Raw genomic sequence first — 16,483 nt, 5'->3', positions numbered from 1 at the left:
GTGTCTCAGTGGTGTGGCTGACACTGCATAAAAAGGCTGGCTGTCAAGTGGACATAAGTGGAGACAAGGTTAAGTTTTGATTACTCTTAAAACTTATTTGCTTTGCAGAATACTTTGTATCCCAAATTCCAGCTCCTCTGAGATAGGCTGAACATATACTTGAGTGTTGGCTCTGCATTTCAAGACCTAATCTGTTTTGTGTTAATCTGACCTTATGTCTTTTCATAATTCAGATAGTTTTTACAGTTGACAATTTGATGAGCTGTAAAAGATTTAAGTCATTATTGAGACATATAACTATATAACTATAATTATATAGTTGATTTATGGTTTGTGGATTGCTTTCACATGTTTCCTTTAATCCTTACTGAATAAGTGAGGATATAGGTTAGGCTACTAATTTAGGCTGCTGTAATACATTGCACCAAAATACCAGAGGTTGAACAAAATAGCTGATTTCTCTCTTCTCTAACAGCCTGTATACAAACAGACCAGGCATGCAGGGTATTCTCTCTTGTTGCTTCGCTGTGCTAAATTTTGGTGCCCCCTTCTGCATGACTGAGGATGGCTCTCTGCTTCAACCACATTTCACCATTGAAGAGGATCAAAGGGGAGACGTGGAGGACATTTTCCACTAAGGGTTTGACCTATAAGTTGCACGCATCACTTCAGCTCACATCCCACTGACCAAAATGTAGCTTGAACCCAGCCACAGGGGAGGCTAAGAAATGTAGTCTTTATTTTCGGTGGCCATCCAAGCACCCAGTTCAGGGGTTCTGTCACTTAGGGAGAAGAAGGCAGTGGTTATTGGAGCATAACTTAACCTAGCAGTATTGCTACACTTAGTATAACACATGAGGGAGGGGTACACTTACTAACATCCCCACTTACAGATGAGAAAATGAGCCTCAGAAGTTTGATACATTCCTCAAGGTCATCCAGCTAAATTAGAGGAGGAAGCAACCTCAGGAATTTTATGCAAATCAGTAGTACATCACACCACTTTCATAATAACTCCACAGTTGCCAACATTTGTATAGTGGTTAACTATTTGCAGTAAACTAAGTTACCTCATTTGAACCTGGTGATAACTCTGTGAGACAAAGATAAGTGTTGTTATTTTTGTTTTTTATAAAGATGAGAAAAGGGGCTTAGCAAAGTTCTTAGGAAAGCAACATAGTTCAAAATGTTATAGCAAGAGCTAACCACTCCTTATTAATATCTCACATTTGTTTAGTATTTTCACAGTTCATGAAATGTATTGGCATAAATTCATTTCAGCTTCAAAATAACTGTGGAGGGGCGCCTGGGTGGCTCAGTTAGTTAAGCGACTGCCTTTGGCTCAGGCCATGATCCCGGGGTTCTGGGATCGAGTCCCACATCGGGCTCCCTGCTCGGCGGGAAGCCTGTTTCTCCCTTTCCCTCTGCCACTTCCACTGCTAGTGCTCTCCTGCTCTCTTGTTCTGTCAAATAAATAAATCTTTAGAAAAAAAAAATAACTCTGGAAAGACTATAAAAGAGGAATTATAGTGACCTTCAGTTAAAGAAAGAGAAAACAGGCATATAAAGATTAAGTATAGGGCTTAAGTCTTTGAAGTCCTCTCTCACTTTCTTTTCTTTTCTTTTTTTTTAATTGAAGTATAGTTGACTCATTCTTCGACATGGTTCCTGATTGCCTGTCTATATCCGTTAGGGTTACATTTATCTGTATACAAAATAAATCTGATTACAGTAGTTAAACAGATACAGGTTTTATTTTTCTCACCTGATAAGATGGGCAAAGGGCAGGGGTTTCAGTTTATGGTACTGTTAAGCACCTAACTCCTCTTTTTGCTTTTTTGTCTTAGAAGGTAGTTTTTTGTTTTCATGCTTACAAAGACGGGTGCTTCCAGTTTCCATGGCTCTCTTCCAGTCTGGAAGAAGGGGGAAAGAAGAGGGACAAAAGATCTATCCCAGATATTCTTTGTGTTAGGAAAGAGTAACTTGAAGCCCTCTGCTCCATCTCATTGGCCAAATGTCACATGGCCCCCTTAGCTGCAAACAGCCTGATACTGCAGAGAGAATTAGAATCTTAATAAAGAAAATGAAGAGGAAGTTGATACTGGGTAGGCAGAGATTCACATTCTTTGGGCCCTAATTTCCACATCTGTTCCTTTTAGGGGTGGGGAGAATAAGGATCATAAAATGCCCATTTAAAAAGAAACAACTTTATTCCATAAGACGACGTATCCTCTCCCCCTAGAGTCTTACCTCCTCTAAAATAAAAAAGCCAAAAGTTTCTAACTTAGGAACAGCTTGTGTTCCAAAATGGTTTCTGTAAGTTGTAAGGAAATGTCTGTTGTTCTGTGATGCCGCTGAGTTGCCCAGTACGCTGGAACAAAGGTGCTTGCTAGTCTGCAAACATTCTAAAAGAATCAATAAGTCCTTAATTAGGTGTGGGTTGACCTTCTGTTCCTGGATCGAAGGTTTGTTTGGCTTGTGTCCTCTTTTTGGACTGTTATTTTCAGATCCAGACTGTATATTGATGTTGGCAGAGTACAGACTATCAGGTATTATATGCTTACCAGAATTTAACTACACTTGATTATAATGGGAGCTAGATAGTATTGTTGACAGCAGGGAGAGCAAAACTGATCAAAATTCTTACCAGACTTAATTAGAAGTAATTCATTGAGTTTGAAATTCTAAGAAGCAACAGGTACTTAAATAGTATTTTAACAAAGTAATGTATAAATGTGTAAGTGTAATATATCCATGCAGTGGAAATTTGTAGCTAAGTTACAATGTCTGAAGTGTGTAGCAAAGTACCACTTTTTATTACCCACTGGACTTTTTTTTAGCATATCCTCAGAATAAACACATTCTGTTAGCTGCTCTTTTACCTTTTCATGATTACCTCATTACCATCAATCATTTATTTAAGCATCTACCGAATTTTTTTAAAGTGCTTGAAATAATTTGTCCATGTACGTGTTAGGACAGAATTTGTTGAAATTCTGTAACGTGAAATATATTTTTAAAATACTAAATTACTAATTCTTATCTAAAATTATTCTGGTACTATCTACTGAGATACGCTGTCTTTATTCTCTTACACAATACTGACCTCTAGAGATGTAGCACTGTAAATTCACTTCTTAGTAAAACCATGTTTTTTCTGATTATTTCTAAAAAGAATTGAGGTTTTTTTTTTTTCTCTTTGTCATTTTTTAACTTTTATTTTGAATAATTTCAAACAAACATAAAATTGTACAGAATCTTCATGTGCTCTTTCATCAAGATTTAACAGTTGAACATTTCTGTATATTTGCTTCCTTCTTTTTTTTCATGTACTTTAAAGAAAATTGCAAGGATCGTGACATTTTACCCCATGCACTTCACTATGCATCTGTTAATATACTATTAATGTAATACTATTATTTTGAATATAATATTAAAATTAACATTCCCTAATTGATCCCATATTCACATCTCCCCCAGTTGCTTCTAAAGTGGATTTTACAACTGGTTACTTCAAACCAAGATCTGGTCAAGTCACATGCATTTTTTTGGTTGTTCTGTTAAGTTCTGTTAATCTCGAACACCCTCCAGTCCTCTTCTTCCCCATGACATTGACTTGTTGAGATCAAGTTAGTTGTTACATAATGTCCTGCTTTTGGGACTCTTCTGATTATTTCCTAAGAGTGTCATTTAACTTGTTTACTTTTCATCTTCTTTTTCTTATAAAGTGCAAATTAGATCTGAAGCCTTGATTGGATTAAGGTTAAGGATTTTTGTCAAGAACACGTTGTAGATATTCTTCATGTACTTCCTGCTGCATCATTTTATATGATATATAAATATCTAGTCTTATTATTAGTGATGCTGTAAGATGGTTAAAATGGTCATGACCAGATCTCTGTTACAAATTATTTTGATTCTCTTGCTACCAACAAGTAGTCTGGAGAAATATTTTGGCACCATTTGAGATCAGGATTCTATCAAACATTTCACATAATAGTTTTAAGATCTATAGAGACATGAAATGGGATTTCTAATTCTGTTGTATTTTCTACATACATTAGCTAGAATTCTTCTACTGAGAAGTTTCTTCATCAACTGGAGTTACTTGTTTATCCTGAAAGGTAATTCCTATTAGAAAGACAAAATACATGTTTAACTTTTTTTCTTCACCAATTTCTAAGTAAGGACTTTGGGTAAAAACTACCTCCAGGGAAATGAATGTTATTTTTTCAGGGAAGAGCAGGCTTTTGCCTTTATTTTTTTGATATCCTTAAGGTCTCGTGGATTTTTCTATATTCAGTGCTATTCAAACTACAGGTATTATTTTTCAAGTTAAATCTCTTCTTTTCATTGCCCACTTTTACTAACACCTTTATATATGCCTTTTTGTTTAAATGCCATTATATGGTCCTGTGCTTTAGGTCTCGTCTGTTGGTTCTCCCCTATGAGCAACAGTGAAATCAGCTTATTGTAGCCTCCTTGACTACCATCCCATTTTAGTCAATCATACCTTTTTTTGATATGTGTCTTTCTATTATTCAGTTCTTCAGATTAAATGGTATCCTTTGACTCTCAACCAGTCAGCTGTGAGATAACATTTACACACTTTTAGTCTTCCACCTATTTTACTATCTTTGGTTTCCTCTTAAATCCACAGTTAAATTTATTCAGTATTGACCAACAGTGCTTTTGCTAAGAGTTCTTCAGTCATCCTTTGGTTGGATAAAACTTGTCCTCTGAAAGATCACTTCAGGAGAACTAGCTCATCCAGGTCATGTTACCGGAGTTCTTACATGTTAAAAGCTTTTTCTGTAGCCTTGATTCTTTAAAGACTCTCAGCTACTTACAGACTCTTTGGTTTAGCCCCTCTGTCCTTGGGCTGCGCTAATAAATTACCAGAAACTAGAGGGCTTAAAACAACAGAAATTTATTTTCTCGCAGTTCTGAGGGCCAGAAATCCAACATCATGTTGTTGGCAGTGTCGTGCTCCCTCTGAAAGCTCAAGGGAAGAATCTTTCCTTGCCTCTTCCAGCTTCTGGTGGCTCCAGGCGTTCGTTGACATGCCTTGGTTTGTAGACACATAATTTCAGTTCGTGCCTCCACTTCTAATTCTCTCGGTCTGTTTTTCTCTGTCTCCTGTTTTTATAAGGATACCAATCATTGATTTAGGGCCCAGTCTAATCCAGTTTGACCTCAACTTGAACTACATCTGCAAAGACCCTATATCCAAATGAGGTCATATTCTGAAGGTTCCCAGGAGACAGGAATTTTAGTAGGACACTATTTCACTCACTATATACTCTTTTTTTTTGGTTAACTGGTAGAAACTGTTGAACTGGTATAATATCTGTGTGGGTGCACGTTGAATCTTGTAGGCAGAAAAGCTGATAATCCGATTTTCTTTCCTTTGTAAGTAGCTCGGGTATTTTTGCCTGGAACGCCAAAGAGCTTTATCTTGAAAGTCTAATAATAGAACTATGATATATCTCAGATTCAGAGTTGGGATTCTGGGCAGATATCTACATAGTATGTCTCTCAGTGTGGATATTCAAGTCCTCTTTTATTTCAGGAACATTTTTTTGAATCAAAGTTTTAAAGATTAGTTCTATTTCATTGTTTTTGTTTTTCTTTTGAAGAGACTCCTAATATATGTATATTGACTCTTCTCTCACTGACTTCTGTATCTATTACCTTCTTTCTGGTCCCCTTTATCTGTTTGCTTGTTTCACTTATTTTTTGCTTTTCTCATTGCTTACTGTGCTTTTCGACCAATCTGTTGCCTTTCTGTGTATCCTGTGATCTAGAACTAAGTCTTAAGTGATTTTGTCTTGTTGTTGTTGTTGTTTGCATTCTTTCCTGTATTATATGAGTTCCCATTTCATATCTTCCTATTTATCTTTCCTGAGTTGTTTTTTTGTTCCATAGTGTTCTTTTGTTGTTGTTGTTGCTTATTTATTTTTAATCGTCTTTGAATGTTGTGTTACAGTTTTACTCTGCTTTATAGAAATTTTCAAGTAGCCTGAAATGTTTTAATTTTCATTCATTGTATTTTCTTCTTATACTTTTCAGTGGACATTGCAGTTGTACATATTTCTTACTTACATTTGGGCCGGACACCGTGCAGTCGGTGGGAAGGTGGTGGCAGAAAAGGAGTTTGGGTGGTTCTCAGTTCAGGAAATTTTTTTTTTTTTTTTTTTTTAGATTTTTTATTTATTTATTTGAGAGAGAGAATGAGCGAGCACATGAGAGGGGGGAGGGTCAGAGGGAGAAGCAGGCTCCCCGCCTAGCAGGGAGCCCGATGCGGGACTCGATCCCGGAACTCCAGGATCATGACCTGAGCTGAAGGCAGTCGCTTAACCAACTGAGCCACCCAGGCGCCCAAGGAAATTTCTTTTCTGTTAGGACAAGGAAGGCATCTTTATTATCAGGCATCTTTTTTGTTTTCACTTTTCGTCTGTCTTGTTGGATCCTGTCTTGTTTCAGTAAGGCCCTTATCTTCAACACCTTCTTTTTCTTCAGTTCTGTTTGCTGTCTTCCAGTTGCCTCTCATGCTGAGACTTTCTGAAAGGCGTTCTATGTCGTCTGGTCTGTTGTCAGGACTTCACTTTGGCTCCGTGTCTTCTCTAGGCCTCCTCTTGTTGCTGCTCTGTTGCCACATCTCAGGCCTACATGCAGTAGTTCTCATTTTAGATGGGACCCTTTCCTTCTGGGGAGAAATCTTGGCTGTTGTTCCCTGAGTTCTACCACCACTGAGAGGCCTCCAGCCTCTTGGCACTTCTGTGAAGCTCCTGCCATGAGAATATGGCATACTGAGGTCAACTATGGCACTTCTTCTACTGATCTTCAGTATTTACTTCCCTTCTTTCTCATAAATTTGTGTTCGTGACTATTCTTCGTCTCCTCCTTATTCTTTAGCTATTGATTAAGGGTGTTACTTGTTCTCCTTGTTGCAATGTGTGGTTTTTAGAAAGAAGTGTGAGAGGAGTCCAAGAGACTGACATCCTTAGCTCAGAACCTGGACATTCTGTTCATTTTTTTTATTTTTTCCCTGCAGCCAGGAGTAAGTAATAATGCATCTGCTTTCGTTGCTAGCCATGGTGGACTGTGTTTTACCCCATAGTGAGTGACTGCTAGAGCAACAGTCTAATTTGATAATTCTGAGTAAGTTTATTTTCTTGTATAGGTTGGTAGTCAGTGAAGAAAACTTCCAAACCAAGAAAAAGATTTCAAGCCATTTCTAGGGTCTCCTCATCTTCTTAGAAATTTCTGTTCTATTTTGAAATCTAGAGCATTTTCTTTTTATATTCTCTGATAAAGCAGATATGTAAATCTAACTCACCTCTTTAACTGTTTTATGTTTATCACTGAAACCATGAATATATCAGAAATAGGAGGAGAAATAGTAAGGAGGAGAAAATAGTAGGAGGAAAACCTATTTTAAATTTTGAATTATCCAGGGTAGCTAGTTGTGTTTATGTCCTAGGTTGTCGCAGGTTGAGTTCCCCAGAAACCAGACTTTTGAGATGGAGATTAGCATGTAGGATGTTTAGGAAAGAGTGCCCTTGGGATCAAAGTTGTATAAGAGAGGGAAGGAAGCCAGATTACGGTATAGAGAGATGTTGAGTTGCAGTATAATCCCAGTGAGAACTCAGCACCTCACTGGGAGCTCTCGAGCCTGGGAGTTCTTAAGCCAAGTTTTTAGAAGTCATTATCTCTGGTTGGGCAGGGTTATGTGACCTTTTTAAACTTTGTTTTAATATTTGCCTATTTTAATGCAAAAAATGTTAAATATCACTCTCATTCTCAGGAAAAAAAGCATTTTTGTTTTGGGGAAAAACAAGTAATTCTACGGAAAAGGGTATTTTGTCAATCAACTCTTGGTCCTTTGAGTTCCTGTTTCAAAAGCCTTCAGTGCTGTTAATGGATATCATATTTGCTTTTCAGCTTGGGCAATGGTAGACGGTGGGTCCAACGTGAAAGCCCGCACTTCCTACAATGAGAAGACCCCAAGGATCGTTGTGTCACGCTCACATTCAGGAATGGTCAAACAGGTTGCTCTTCAGACTTTTGGAAACCAGACTACAATTATCCCAGCTGGTGGTGCTGGTACGTTCCTATTCCCCTGTTGTGCCTGGGGACAGTGTCCCCCGCATGGTCAAGGCTTATGTTGGGAGAAAGATTTGGTTGTCCTGTGCTTGGGAAAAAAGTGAGAATAGACAGTGTACTTTGCAGACAGGTATGGTCTCCTACTTGGTTATCTCGAGGGTGGGATTTCAGCCACACATGCCTTCTTGTTAGAAATGACCTCACAGGGACACCTGGGTGGCTCAGTCGGGTGAGCGTCTGCCTTTGGCTGGGGTCATGATCCCGGAGTCCTGGGATTGAGCCCCGCATGGGGCTCCCTGCTCCATGGGGAACCTGCTTCTCCCTCTCCCTCTGCCTGCCATTCCCCGTGCTTGTGCTCTCTCTCTCTCAAATAGATAAATAAAAAACCTTTAAAAAAAAAAAGAAAGAGGGGTGCCTGGGTGGCTCAGTCTTTGAGCATCTGTTTTTGACTCAGGTCACGATCCCAGGGTCCTGGGATCCAGCCCCACATTGGGCTCCCTGCTCTGCGGGAAGCCTGCTTCTGCCTCTCCCACTCCCCTTGCTTGTGTTCCCTCTCTCGCTGTGTCTCTCTCTGTCAAATGAATAAATAAAATCTTTAAAAAAAAAAAAAGAAAAGGAAAGGAAAGAAAGAAACAGCCTCACAGTAAGGACAATAGTTTCACAACAGTGACTGCTGTTCCTTGAATACTACAAAAGCATCTTCATGTCAGTGATGTACTGTCAGTAGTGGTTTTATATGTGATCTAATTTCAAAGTAATTGTGCTGTTAGCTTAACTGTAGGAATATCAGGGAGAGAAGGGAAGATCAAGCACATTACGATGGCAGAAAGATGTCAGGAATCCTCATAAGTGTTACTAGGATGACTAATCCCTGGGCACTTTTAACACCTCTGAGCTCTTCAGCTTGCATGTCTGGGATGAGCTGGAGTCTGGTAGCCACCCAGCTTACTCTATATTCTGCACTATTTTATTACCTGTTGTTGATCAGGGGTCAGCTTACTTTTTCTAAAAGGCCAGATAGTAAACATTTTAGGCTTTATGAGCCACGTGTAGACTCTACTGCCTACTATTCTTGGATTTTTGGTTTGTTACCACCTTTAAAAATACAGAAAACCATTCATAACTTGAGGGTTATACAAAAAACAGTGCATGGCCTGAATTTGGCTCACAGGCCTTTTGCTCACCCTTGTTTTGAGTGCTTTTTAATATGACAGAAGTGTTTTAATTCAAATAAATAACAAATTATGGTGAAAAACATGTGTTTAAAACCTTTACATGATTACATGTATGTACCTTACTTAATATATTTTCCTATAAGCCCTCTGTTAATGTTGGTTAGGAAGGTAATGTTCAGAATATCCAGTATGAATGGGATACATCAGATTCTAGACCTGGTTTCTTCTGTTTGTTTTATTTTATTATTTTTTAAATTTTTAAAAATTCTGCCTCATTACAGAAAAGGCTTAAGGTTGTGTTATTTTGTCTTCTTTCAAATCAGTGTTCCTAGATATTCAGATGAAACCCGTGGGTATATAGCTTCAGTATAGTATTCCAGAGGAAAGGATACACAGTGACTGTATCATTCCATAGAAAACAACCACAAAGTAGATTTAAATTTAAAGGATTATAGAAGTATATTTGGCTACACTTGAGAATAGCTTCATAAATTCCTTTACAGTATATTTTTTTGCTCATTTGGGTTCGATGTCTGCACTGTTAACTTCCTTGAAAAAAGAACAAAACTATTTTTAAATAGTTTTAGATTTTGCAATTGCAAAGATAGTATAGAGAACTTCTGCCTATCCTGTGCTGTTATTTTTCACAATGTACTCTTAAAAAGTAGGCTACTTGGGGGGGGATGGGTTAGCCCGGTGATGGGTATTTAGGAGGGCACGTATTGCATGGAGCACTGGGTGTTATACACAAACAATGAATCATGGAACACTACATCAAAACCTGATGATGTAATATATGGTGACTAACATAATAAAATTAATAAAAAAAAAGAAAGAAACAAAAAAAAAAGTAAGCTACTTTCTTTAAATCTTTTGAATAGTAACCTAAATTCTGTGTTTCTCTTTTAGGTTATAAAGTTTTAGCACTCTTGGATGTGCCTGATAAGAGTCAAGAAAAAGCTGATCTATATATCCATGTGACATACATCAAAAAATGGGATATATGTGCTGGCAATGCCATCTTAAAAGCCCTTGGGGGGCATATGACTACCCTGAGTGGTGAAGAAATCAGTTACACTGGTTCCGACGGCATTGAAGGAGGGCTCCTTGCTAGCATCAGAATGAACCACCAGGCTCTAGTCAGAAAACTCCCAGATCTAGAGAAGACAGGACATAAATAAGCAAAGGTGATCACAGGTCACAGCTCTTCCTGAGTTGAGCAGTCAGCCTGAAACGCTGGGGTCTTCAACGCTTTGGTGGAGACTGCATGGTTAAGGCCATCCAGAACTTTTTAAAGTATTTATGAAGCATCAGAGACTTATTTTCCCTGTAATAGGATGCAAGATCAGGGAAAGTGGGTTGCTTCGTGTCTCAAGTATTGTCTTTATTTTTGAGACTATTTTCGTACAGTTGTCATACACAAGGCCGCATATATATATATATATATACACACACACACATATATATATATATTTGTGAATTAAAATCTATAGCTGAGTCTACATTGTTATGAGTCACAATTTTCACACAACATCATGAATCTTCACTATTTGTTAGTACTTTCATACAGAATAGGGCTGAAGAAAGGATTGATTTTGTGTAGATTTAATACTACTTTACAATTGTATCTCATTGAAAATAAAGTAATTGGAGGTTTTTACCCCTAATTCAGATGGAAAGCACAAGAAGCCACACATTCATTAATATGCAACAAATGCTCTATTTATCTGTTGTTACTGAATATTTCTTAATGGATTAAAATAGAAAAAGCTTATTTTTTTTTCTTTGAAATTTTAACAGGTTCACCAGCTAGTCGAAAATATAGCTATATGATGATTGCGTTGTAATAGTAGTTTCTGTGTGTGTGTTTTTGTTTTTGTACAGAAAAGTGTATTTGTATCCATGGGTTCAATATTTCTGCCACCTTACTGTTGATTTTTGTTTGTTCTGTGGACATTGCATGGTCCCATCCTTTCCCTCCTAACCAGCATTTAGTCTTTAACATGTAAGGTTTGGATTAAGGTTTCAGGGTTAGCACTAAGATTTTGGTACATTTTCTCATTAGGGATAAATTATGCACTATAAGAATATAAATTATTCTGTTAATTGAGTCATTTGATACTACACAAATTGAGCTAGCTTTCGTTATTTTCAAGTTTTGTTTTAGTACTTTTTAAAAACGTTGCCAGGTTTGTATGTAGAGATTCTCACCTTATCAAGAATGATTTATGGTTGCTTTTACCATTAATAAATGGATCTAATCTAATCTCAAAGTAGTAGCTTTTAAGATACTTTAAAGTTTCCTTTCAGATTAAAATAACAAAGGTTAATGTTACTTTTTAAGTAATTTTTGTTTTAATTCAGTAGGCAGAATCTGACTGGAAGAAAGGCAGTGGCATATTCACTGTGTCCCTGTAATTAGAACCTTGCTCTGTGAACTTTCATCGGAATGTTGGATTTCTCTCAGTGTGTTATCTGGAAACTTCGTGTAAACAATACCATTATTTCATGTGACTTTGATGTCCTTGTATTTTATAACATACTGATTATAGGGGGAGGGGATTGCTCATTGTTTTCTTCTTTTCTTTCTTCAAAACAACTTTCCATTTCTTTTCCTGTCATGGAGGTAAAATTGACCAAAGAATGGACATCCTCACCTAGTGGAATGTGCATACAGCTGTAGGTCTGCCTTTTACATGGTCTCCAGGGTCCTTTCATTCCTCCTTAGGGAACTGAATTTAGTACAAAGCACATGTTTATTCCCAGTCTCTAGCAACTGTTCACAAACCTGATAGTGTGGTGGGCCTCGATAGGTTCAGTGAAAATTCATACAAAGTTTTGGTAGTTGGAACACTTGATATTTAAACAGGACTTACAGGTTCAGAACAGAGTATTGGAGACCTCATCTTTTTACTTTTCAATGAAATGAGAATATTTTTTCCTCAGGAGAGATGGCAGAGGCATATACTATTTCCAGAGTCTGTGGTATAAGCATTTGTTTTAATTGTAATGTGTCAAACATGGGGCAAGAAGACTGGCATATTAAGAAATGGCATTTAATTGGAGGGTTTTTTTTTTTTCAATATTACATGGAAAATTTCTAATTTAATGGAAATGAAACTAGATCATATTAGCAAGCATGATTACTTTGGTTTTATTTTTAATTCCATTAATCTGCATGTAGATAATGACTTTGCGAAGGGTTGATGTTATGTGCAAAAGTTAAGATATTGGCTGACAGTTAAATGCATTATTTTTATAATTTGTTGGGTATAGTCTAGTTACTAATGGTTTTTAAGTGCTTTTATAGAAAATTCATTTTTAATATTTTTGTTTCTAAAAGTCAATATACATTACAGAACTAATATAAGTACAAAGAACAATATTTATATTTATTTATGTGAGACATTATTGTGCCAGAACATAACCAGTAAAACACCATGAATAAGTGAGGCATGTACTATCTCCCAGAATTACTTCTAAATGCAGCAAAATAAAGTTGAACGTTTAGCAAGCCTCACCTCCCCAACTCCTGGTCTTCCCTTTCCTTTATCTTTGCTATCATTTAGAGCACAATGCTCCCTTAAACTTTTGAGTTTTACACATCACATTTAGTAAAAGTAGTGGCATCGATAACTTCAGTATTTATTAGCTGTCCCCTTGCTCTGCCCTTCATCTCTACCTCATTCCCTGGCTCCCCAGCCCGTTGATGTTGCTCTGTATCTGCCCCTTTCTGGACCATACTCTCCCCCAAAACTTAACCCCTGAATTCTCTCCTAGACCTACTTCTCTCAAGATTGGCTGCTGAGATCTTATGGTAGAACTGAGTTAAGTTCCTGGTCAGGGAGATGAAGCCAGGCAAGAGTTCTGGTTGACCGTTATTTCTCAAAGACTGTTCTCAAAAGGTAAAGGAAAATCACCTTCAAAACCACAAAGATTTACACAGTCAAGTCTAATCCAGTGCTTCTGTCTTTACAAACCATTTCTTTAGATCCTTTCTTCACAGAATGAAAATGCAGAAAATACAAGAATTAGGTATATAAGCCTGCTTAAGAAAACTTGCTTTTTCTGTTAGCTTTCATACTTGTGTCCCTATTTCAGTTGAGATTACAAAGGGCCTACAAGGATCATATTTGTTTGGTATTCAGTTGTCCTCTTTCCTCTAATGTTTTTTCTTGATTTAAATCAACATTCAGATGAATTGTTTATGGCTGTATGATGAAGCTAACAAGTGTTTTGGTTCATGTGTTTTAAGTAACAATTGTGCAAATTCTGTTGCTGAGTGCTCCCTTTGAATATTGTGCTAATTGGGTTCAGAGGAAGTAGGGGAGGGGCAGTGGCTAAGAAGAGGGTGGGAAGGAAGAAAGCTCCAGGGAAGGGTAGCAGAGGGAGAATGCAGAGCAAACATCTGCCTGAGCCCTAGGATCAGGAACTCTGCCCTTGTCTCAGATGTTCAAAAACTGGATCTCACCCAGGCTTTGAAGGTGACAACGATCTCTGATAGCAAAGCATAAGTAAAGAAAGCTGGGGTGCCACCACCCTCTGTTCTTCAAAAAAGAAAATATCCAGCTTGCCTCTCCTTGATAACACCTTGAAAATGGCCTTATGGAGACAATCTTTGGCAGGTTAAAAATAGAATCTACTTGGGTTATTCTAGCTACAACTATTTATCTTGGCTATGTGTTGACTGGTCCTGGATAGAAACTGATTTTTCATTTTTGATCTTCGTTGAATTTGAGGTATATTATTTTCAGTATATGCCTACAAAAATTCTGTCTTGTAACTGTTGTATAAAATCAACCTAGTCTATGGTTTCATTTTTATCCTAAAAAAAGTTGTGCCTTAACAATAGGGCATTGTATGTTAATAAGGGAAAATAAAATCTTTTTTTAATAGATGGGGAAAATAGGAACTTTTTGCCATTAAAATTTAAGTTCTTTTAACATTTTTAATATTAGAGTTGGGGAAAATTCATTAAATTAAATACAATTGATATAAACTTATTTTTGCATAACCTAGCATTTACAACTAAAGTACATTTTTATAAGAACTGGCATCTTGATGTATATAGGTCTGAAATGATACTTCATCCTTTGGTTTTTAATTTGAATTAATACAAGACCAGGATAAGGTACATTTAAAAATTTTTTTTCTTTTAAATCATTTTAGTGTGCTATTGTATCTGTTCTACTGGTCTTCTGAGTTAACGTTGGTTTTTAAAAACAGCTATTCATGGTACCATATCAATAATTTATTAATGCTAAAAAATACTGTGTGTTATGTGACTTAACAAACCAGAACAGTTCCTGGATTGAAGTGGGGAGGGGGAGAATTGGGGATTCTGATAGCAGTTACCACGAAGGCAAGAAGAATTGAACTTTGTATTTCAAAAGGAGGTTTTGGTTTTATGAGGTGCTGTTTATGTAAGTTGTTTATTTTTATTTTATCAAAGCCTGGCAGGTATTAGCATTCCAGTTTACTATTGGTTTCTGTTTTTAAAAGTTATTTTTAAAGTTGGATGGTGAATTAATTCTGTGGGAAAACGAGATTTATAAGTAGGTTTTTTTTTGAGATAAAATAATATAAGCCAAACTTTTAGAAGTTAAGGCTGATGAGTATTAAAGCAACGTTACATAATTGTGTTTGTAAGTGTTCCCTAAAGTATTATAATTAAGGTAATTTGTGTAAATTACAAAAGCAGAAACTGATGTTTGATTAGTAGTATGTTCCGTTAAAATTCCTCTTGAAGTATGTTCTACACATAGTTATTATTCAGGAAAGACTTGCTCATCCTGTATTTTTTTAAATAGGAAATACAGCATGCCAAGGCATCATTAGATCAGTTAGCCTAGAAAGACTTAAATCTCTCTCCCCAAATTATCTCTTCTAAGCTCTCTTCATCATTTATGCTGAGTTGAGGAGGTAACGTTTAAGGACTTTAATTCATGTGTAAAAATACGGACTTCCAATTTCCCTGTAGCATTACGTCCTCCACTGGCAGGAGCCAAAGCTAGTCTTAGAATCTAACAAGAGAGACTGTGTTCTGCCATGATGAACTATGGTGCTCCGGATGGATTTTTCCCCCCATTTGATGATGTTATTTAAGCTACTAGATGTATATACACACGGGGTTGAGTTTACACGAAACTATGAAATGGTGTTTCCTGTTCATGTCCCTGCCTCTTCAAACTTTGTTTTTTTAATAGACCTCACTTCCTGTCCATCACTTCCTTGTAATGGGCTAACACTGATGAGAGGAATTAAAATAAAAGAATACTTTTGAATACTCCTGCCCTATTCACACACATAAAGCTGTGGAGGAGTTAGTCCAGTCCTGTTCCCAAGCCATACTTAGACACCAGACTTTTCTTCTCTTGGCACGTTGTATCCTGCCTCCCTCACCCACAGCACAAAATTAAGGGGGTCCTGACTTTAACCTCTACGGAGAAGTAAGCTCTCCATGTTTTTAGAGCAGTTATTTTGTACCGCACTCATTTTTATATGTGCTGTTGTAAACTTCTTAAGGACAGGGATTGTGTCTTGGTGATTTCTGTATTTCCACCTCAACCCCAGCAGCTAGCCCAGTGTCTTGAATAAATTAGGGGCTTAATGTGTGTTGCACTAAATTGAATAAAGGAGTACTACTACCATAAGCGTTTTTCATGCCCCGGTTGTGTAAGCTGATTGTTTGTTTTGTTGACTCTGCAAATATTTATGATTATCACCCCTTGCACACTAAATTATTTTTAACTACCCCATGGACATTTAGCTCTAGAAAATGTGATTGCTTCCAATGAAATGACTATCCCGAACTCTCTGCCCCTGGATATACTTTGCCAAACTGAAATTTGAATTTTCTGAATAAATTGGTCATGTCTGAAAGAGATGGTGTGCTGCATCTGCTTTTTCCCTTTTTTTTTTTTTTTTAACTAGGGTAACATATACATACATACATTTACCATTTTAACCATTTGTAAGTGCACAATTCAGTGGCATTTAATACATTCACAATGTTGGACAACTGTCACCACAATGCTTTTGAAGAACCTGTTCATCATCCCAAACACAAACTACCCATTGAGTCCCTCCCCATTCCCCCTTCACCTCAGCCCATGGAACTCTTCTGCTTTCTCTTACGAATGCATCTGCTTTTGAACTAATATTTCTGAGATTCTCTCACCATGTACAGAAAGGCATCT

The 16,483-nt window shown here is 37.1% G+C and overlaps 1 protein-coding gene across 1 annotated transcript in view; it reads left to right on the top strand.

Annotated features, from left to right (window-relative positions):
• BPNT2 (3'(2'), 5'-bisphosphate nucleotidase 2) overlaps positions 1–16,166 on the top strand; it is a 37,482-nt gene extending 21,316 nt beyond the window's left edge. The window contains exons 4-5 of the mRNA XM_035011185.1: positions 7,948–8,109; positions 10,194–16,166. Of these exons, the coding sequence (XP_034867076.1) occupies positions 7,948–8,109; positions 10,194–10,465 (434 nt within the window). The 3' untranslated portion in view covers positions 10,466–16,166. The remainder of the gene's footprint in view (positions 1–7,947; positions 8,110–10,193) is intronic.
• Positions 16,167–16,483: the final 317 nt, after the last annotated feature.

This window comes from Mirounga leonina, unplaced genomic scaffold, assembly GCF_011800145.1.
Source record: "Mirounga leonina isolate KUSES-001 unplaced genomic scaffold, KU_Mleo_1.0 Mir_165, whole genome shotgun sequence".
NCBI classification, from domain to species: Eukaryota; Metazoa; Chordata; class Mammalia; order Carnivora; family Phocidae; genus Mirounga; species Mirounga leonina.
This window is presented reverse-complemented; position numbering and strand designations above follow the sequence as displayed.